This window comes from Bubalus bubalis, chromosome 3 (genome assembly GCF_019923935.1).
Source record: "Bubalus bubalis isolate 160015118507 breed Murrah chromosome 3, NDDB_SH_1, whole genome shotgun sequence".
NCBI classification, from domain to species: Eukaryota; Metazoa; Chordata; class Mammalia; order Artiodactyla; family Bovidae; genus Bubalus; species Bubalus bubalis.
In genome coordinates, this window is record NC_059159.1 from 33,445,600 (window position 1) to 33,452,589 (window position 6,990).

The following is a 6,990-nucleotide window of genomic DNA, read 5'->3' on the forward strand; positions in this document are numbered from 1 at the left end:
AAGTTGATTAATCTTTCCACAATTGTAACATAAACATTTGTAATATTCAGAAAAGTTGGAATGTTTAAGTCAGCATTGTTCGCCCACCAGGAAACTTTGGATGCATTTCCTTTGAATCGTCAACTTTAGTCTTTGTACTGGAAATCCACCAAATCCCTTTAAAAAATTAAACGTTAACAGGTCAAGGTCGAGCTCAAGCCTCTAGACAGCACTTCCCCACCATCCTCACAGGCAGCTGCCATTAAATGCTGGCTGGGTATCATTCCGGAATACTAAGGACCCACTTGGGCTGTGTTCTCAGGCTCCAGTTATGAACACTTAAACTAGCACATGTGCCACTCAAGCTTTTTACATAGCTGTTATTTTTGTTATATTTTTTCTATAGTTACATTATTGAATTCGGTAAATATCGAAGGTAGCCCAAAATAGCCCCCTTGTGCCAAGGTTATGTAGTGGACTAACTGGAGAGCAAAAATGTTTTCAGGGCAAGCTTCAGTTGATCCCTCACCCCTCACCATTGCTGAATGATGCCATCGTTTCAGGTATGTTGGAGAAACTTCATTCTCAGGACGACAACATGGAATTGGGAACCACAGGCCAGGGACCTTCAGAGCTGGCCAGACTGGCTTCCCCCATCAGGTGCGGTTGCTGTGCAGCGCGTGCACACAGCCTGGCTCTCCACCTTAAATAGCTTCTCGTGTGCTGAAGCCAGTCTGCTTTCAATCCTGACGATGCTAGGGTAACTCGAAGCCTCCTTTTCTTACCTGTAACCTGGGAGCTTAAGAGCACTGGTGGGGCCGGGTCGGTGTGAGGGCAAGAGAAGCAGTGTAGAGCGCCAGCACGTGCTCAGGGAGTGATGCTTCATGTTATTTTTGGTGCTGATGAGGGGGGTGATTTGGGGCTTGCGTAACAGGTGGTGTCAACAGTGGGTTTGTGTGTGTATTTACCCTCCCTCCACCCCTACCCAACTCGAGGCTGCCTGTATCCTAATACCTGGAACCCCCACCTCTTGCTGTTTCCCCACCCCAATACACATAGCTGAGCCTGAAGCTGGTTACCTCGCCTTACTGAACTGTTCACACCTGCTTTCTTAAATGGTGTCCAGATTTAGAAGAGTTGTGGGAAAAGCCATCAAGTTGAAGCCAGGACCTTGGAGGCATTTGGTCCTGACAGGGACAGCAGGGCATGAGCACGTGGTCATGGTCAGAGCAGGTTCTGCTTCAGGAGTGGGTGGGCCCTGGGGCCTCATGAAGCTGTTGGACTTCCAGCAGCTCTGAGTCTGCTAAGGAGGAGGCAGTTCTCCAAGTTCTAGAATGTGATGCTCAGGACAGCAGGTGGTTGGAGTGCTCCTGGCTTCGCGAGGGCTTTGACCACAGGTGTAGCTGCTCTATCAGATCATGACTGTTTCTGTCAAGCGTTTCTGGTTTTAGCAGTGGTGTGTCACTCCCAGTTTGACCTCAGGAACCAGTCGCTGTGTCTCACTGCTCAGATTGTCCTGAGGCCTGGTTCCTCCCATTGCAGGCAAAGTTGGTTTGATTCTGTGCCATTTCTGCCTACACTCGGTTCACAAGGTGGTACCTTCTTGCCTTTGAGGGTCCATAAACAGGTCATGAGCGAGCATTTCTTCATGTCTGGCTCCAGGACACCCTTCTAGAGGTGCTCTGCTCAGCAGCCTGCGTGTCTGTCTCTTCGGTGTTGATCATGCATCTGCTCCCCATCTGCCGAGTTCAGGCCTGAGCTCTGTGCTGGAGACAGAAGGGCGCTGAGCACCTCCCTGCTGAGTCCTGGCCTGCCCTCTGTGCTGGAGACGGGAGGGGACTGAGTACCTCCCTGACCTTTGTGCTGGAGACAGAAAGGGGCTGAGTACTTCCCTGACCTCTGTGCTGGAGACAGAAGCGGGCTGAGTACCTCCCTGCCCCTGCGGAGTGCAGGCCTTAGCTCTGTGCTGGAGACGGGAAGGGGCTGAGCACCTCCGTGCTGAGTCCTGGCCTGTCCTCTGCTGGAGACGGGAGGGGGCTGAGCACCTCCCTGCTGAGTCCTGGCCTGTCCTCTGTGCTGGAGACGGGATGGGGCTGAGCACCTCCCTGCTGAGTCCTGGCCTGTCCTCTGTGCTGGAGACGGGCAGGGGGTAGGGTAGGGACCAAGCACCTTCCTGCTAGGGGAGCTCATCTTCAGTGTGGCAGACAGACTGTCAACAATGAAATATATAGAGCAGGTCAGATAGTCAGAGGTGCTGGAAAGAAGAAAGAAGGTAAGGGCTGGAGAGGAACGAGGGTGGGTGACAGTGTGATTGGTCATGGAAGAACTTCTTCGGGAGGGGGCTGTTTGGAAACTGGGAATGAGCCGTGTATCTGGGGAGACCTTCCAGCTTGAAGGCCCTAACCCCGGAGTGAGTGTGTGGCACTCAAGAGCAGGAGCCCAGTGTGACAGTGGCTGGTGAGTCTCAGGGACAGGAGGGCTGGAGAAGGAGCCGGGAGCCACATGTGTCAGGCCCGAGTTCATGGCAGGGACCCTGTTTTATTTTGAGCGTTGAGGGGGCCCTGGAAGGGCTGAGAACAGTGCTTGATCTGATCCACCCGCCAGGGTGCCCACCGTGACTGTTGCTTTGACCACGTAGGGGTCTTTGGGTGCCAATGTCACCCCCTCAGGGGGTGTTAAAAGTCACTCACCCTGTGTCATATTTCAGGAGAACATCTTTGTGAATGTTTAATTGAAAGAAAAGCTTTGAGTTTTCTTTTTATAGTGGGAAAATTTAAACATAAAGAGTGGCCTAGTTTAGTGAACTTGATATGCCCATCACCAAGCTTCTGTAATTCTCAACACGGCTGAGCTTATTTCTTCTACACCTCCACCCCCTCCTACCCAGTCCTGCATGTGTGCACATCTTGCTTAGTCTTTGAAAAATAACCACAGTTTCATTATCACACCAAAAAAAAAGTTAATCTGTTTTTGCTTAATATCACTGAATATCCAGTCAGTGAAAAGTCAAGTTTATAATTGGGTCCTTTGCTTTCTAGGAGCCACAACACCTCATTGTGGAGGGGTGTCCTGTCCACATCACGAGTGTGACTCTGGGTTTGTGTTTGCACCCAGTCAGGGAGGACACAAGGGGCTTGGAGTGAAACAGCCGGGCAGCACCCCTACCATGGTATTCAGGTCAGACTCTAATCAAACTTGGGCCCACTCAGTTCAGTTCAGCCGCTCATTCGCATCCAACTCTTTGCGACCCCATGGACTGCGGCACGCCAGGCCTCCCTGTCCATCACCAACTCCCAGAGCTTATTCAAACTCATGTCCATTGAGTCAGTGATGCCATCCAACCATCTCATCCTCTGTCAGCCCTTCTCCTCCCCGCTGAGTCTTTCCCAGCATCAGGGTCTTTTCCAATGAGTCAGTTTTGCGCATCAGGTGGCCAAAGTATTGGAGTTTCAGCTTCAGCATCAGTCCTTCCAATGAATATTCAGGACTGATTTCCTTTAGGATGGACTGGTTGGATCTCCTCGCAGTCCAAGGGACTCTCAAGAGTCTTCTCCAACACCACAGTTCAAAAGCATCAATTCTTTGGCGCTCAGCTTTCCTTATGGTCCAACTCTCACATCCATACATGACTACTGGAAAAACCATAGCTTTGACTAAATGGACCTTCGTTGGCGGAGTAATGTCTCTGCTTTTTAATATGCTATCTAGGTTGGCCATAACTTTTCTTCCGAGGAGTAAGCATCTTTTAATTTCATGGCTGCAATCACCATCAGCAGTGATTTTGGAGCTCCCCAAAATAAAGTCTGCCACTGTTTCCACATCTATTTGCCATGAAGTGATGGGACCAGATGCCATGATCTTAATTTTCTGAATATTGAGCTTTAAGCCAACTTTTTCACTCTCTCACTTCCATCAAGAGGCTCTTTAGTTCTTCACTTTCTTTCATAAGGGTGGTGTCATCTGTGTATCTGAGATTATTGGTATTTCTCCCTGCAGTCTTGATTCCAGCTTGTGCTTCCTCCAGTCCAGCATTTCTCATGATGTATTCTGCATAGACGTTAAATAAGCAGGGTGACAATATAGAGCCTTGGTGTAGTCCTTTTCCTATTTGGAACCAGTCTGTTGTTCCATGTCCAGTTTTAACTGTTGCTTCCTGACCTGCATACAGATATTTCAAGAGGCAGGTTAGATGGTCTGGTATTCCCATCTCTTTAAGAATTTTCCACAATTTGTTGTGATCCACACAAAGTCTTTGGCATAGTCAATAAAGCCGAAATACTCACCCACAGGCAGTAAAGCCGGTCTACTGACACCCCTTGGTGGTGAAGGGAAGTGCAGTATTTATCGCAGCACTGAACAGAGTCCAGGTAGCTCATGCTCTAAAGACCTATATTTCCCTGATAAATTCTGAGAAAGATTTTTAAAGACATGGCGAGGGAGAAGGTGTCATGGGGTGTGTGATCTGCTGGAGGACATTGTTCTGATTGGTTGGTGGTGAGGTAATCAGGAGTCAACTCCATCAACCTGGCTTCAACTACTCTGGGGTCTGTGTGCTTGTGATCAGCGTGCAGTCAGTTTCTTCCACCTGTGGGGGTTTCAGTATCTGCAAAGCAAAGGAAATGGCTCAAAATATTATCTGTAGCCCTTTAGGAGCAACTGAAGGACAGAGGATGAGATGGCTGGATGGCATCACTGACTCAATGGACGTGAGTCTGAGTGAACTCCAGGAGTTGGTTATGGACAGGGAGACCTGGCGTGCTGCGATTCATGGGGTCACAAAGAGTCGGACACGACTGAGCGACTGAACTGAACTGAACTGAAGGACCTTGACTTTCTTAATGGCTAAACTCTTATTTTGTCTTGACTCTTTTCCTTTCTGTATTTTCTCGCTTCTCGGATTAATTTTATTCTTTGGAACTCGGGGAAGGCCAAGGAGGCAGAAGCTCTTCTGCAGACAGGAGGTGGACAGGGGAAGGGTAATCTGTTCTGAGAAGGCCAGAGTCCTTCTCAGTTACAGAACCAGGTCAGAAAAACCAACTCACTTGTCTTGGGTTTGTTGTTTGCAGAACAGGAGAAACAGAGGATGAGTTGAGACACTGAGAACAGGGAAAACTAATGGATGATTGTGCTGAGAATCAGAGCTATGCTCACCTGTGGCAGGAGGTGGGCAGGGCCAGAGGGCCAAGGGGCCTTCCAGGAGCGGTGGAGATGCTCGGAGCTGGAGCTGGCTGGTGACTCGTGTAGCTCAAGAGGCGTTAAGTATAAACTTGAGATGTATGCATTTGATTGTTTATAGCTCAAAAAAAAAAAAAAAAAATGGTGGAAGGGACAAAGAACTCTCCTGAAGGCCAGGCTTGAGAGAGAACAGCATGAGGTAGAGAAGGCATCAGCCATCACGTGCCCTCGCTGCAACAGCCTAGACCGGGTCTCGAACTCCCAGCAGCACCAGGTCACAGGTAAGAAGGGGCTGAACGGAGACCCTCCGAGAGCTCTGACGAAGCAGAGGTGGGTTGGGGCCGGAAAAACGGGGCTGGGAGGGGACACAGGCCATCAGACGAGGGCTCCTCAGCACCACTCAGAGTTGCAGGAGAGCAGACAGAGATCAAGGCGAATGCTGGTCCCGCTCTGAGAGGCTTGAGGGGTGCTTTCTGGGACCCAGGACACCAAGTGGGGACTAACTGGAGGACAGAGCCGGCAGGTTCCCTGCAGGTGCAGTGAGTGGCACTAGGTCACTCTCAGTCTTGCCGCGGGGCTGGTGGTCTGTGTGCTTGCTGAGTCCTGGGTGCTGACCTTAGACACGAGCCATGTGAAGTACTCCTGGTAGGGGCGGTCTGCAGCTGGGGGCCCCATCCAGTCTCCCTTCAGGATGACTCAGAGGTATGAGGCCAAGTTGAACTTTGTAGTCGGGGCGCAAGCCCCCCAGTCTCGAGGCCCCTGGGCTCTGCGTCTGCTGGGCTCCCAGGTCTCTGTGGTGATTTGGAGGACGTGGTGTCATCACATATCAGACGTGGTAGAGACCATCCCGCCTGCCCTTGCTGTGTAAGAAGGAAGGGCTGGGGGAACCCATCTGCCAGTCTGTCTACAACCTGGCTACTGAGACGTGGTCCTATACCTGCAGCGTCACCTGGGAGCTGACCAGAAATGCAGAGTCAGCCTCCACGCAGGTGTCCCCAGTCAGAAGCTGTAGTTTAACGAGATTCCAAGCGATTCTTGTGCACATTACTGTTTGAGACCCACTGCTCTGCAGCACATCAGCTTTCCACCCCCACACCACAGAGCCTTCCTACTTTCCCCCAACGGAGAAAAGTAAGGAATAATGAAGTAATTCATCTTACTCTGACCAGGAAGCTCTTTAATTAATTTTGCTTCCATGAAACACATAATTTGAAAGCATCTCTCAAGTAAGCAGATTCCATTTTCTGGTAACTGATCACTCCATTTAAAAAATTTAATCAAAGGCATACATCATTCCCTGTCAGAACTTCTGTTCAGCCTTAGGATACCAGGGGTTTCTCCACTGACTTGCTGTAATTCCAGCAAAAAGCAGAGAAATGCTGTTTGGTTAGCCGGTGAGGCTTTGTAAGGTTAATTGCAGTGTTTCCATTTGAGCATTTTCAAATATTGAATTGAAGCCAGATGAGGAGCATTTGACCGTCAGCCTGCCCTTGTGCAGTCAGGCTGATGAGAACGGCTGATGAGATTAAATGAAGCTGGGAGAGGCTAAATTGCTCATCTCCTGGTCAGCTCAGACTCAGAAAGGCTCTGAGTTACAGAAGAGACTGGGGCTATGGAGCCCAGCAAGAATTAACTCCCACCCTTGACAGGGACAAGCATGGAGTAGGTAACTTGGTACACACACAATACACTCCTCAGTGAACTAAAACTTTGCAGCAGCGTTTTTTTAAGAGCTCAACAAAAAGATTCTGAAATTAATCTGGAAAAGTAAATGTGAAAAACAGTTCAAGACACAGGCAAATAAGGGAAGACAGTAAAAATAACAGCAAGGAGAAA

The 6,990-nt window shown here is 49.6% G+C and overlaps 1 protein-coding gene and 1 long non-coding RNA gene across 2 annotated transcripts in view; one reads left to right on the forward strand and one right to left on the reverse strand.

Annotated features, from left to right (window-relative positions):
• Positions 1-3,291, forward strand: part of LOC102391307 (protein SCO1 homolog, mitochondrial) — a 21,720-nt gene extending 18,429 nt beyond the window's left edge. Inside the window, exon 6 of the mRNA XM_044939274.2 lies at positions 543-3,291. Coding sequence (XP_044795209.2) covers positions 543-743 — 201 coding nt within the window. The 3' untranslated portion in view covers positions 744-3,291. The remainder of the gene's footprint in view (positions 1-542) is intronic.
• Positions 3,292-4,408: 1,117 nt separating this feature from the next.
• Positions 4,409-5,271, reverse strand: LOC123332642. Its single transcript, XR_006549574.2, has 2 exons — positions 5,131-5,271; positions 4,409-4,582 (listed from the first exon to the last, which is right to left on the reverse strand). It is a non-coding gene; the product is annotated as an uncharacterized LOC123332642 (long non-coding RNA).
• Between the last annotated feature and the right edge of the window lie 1,719 nt (positions 5,272-6,990).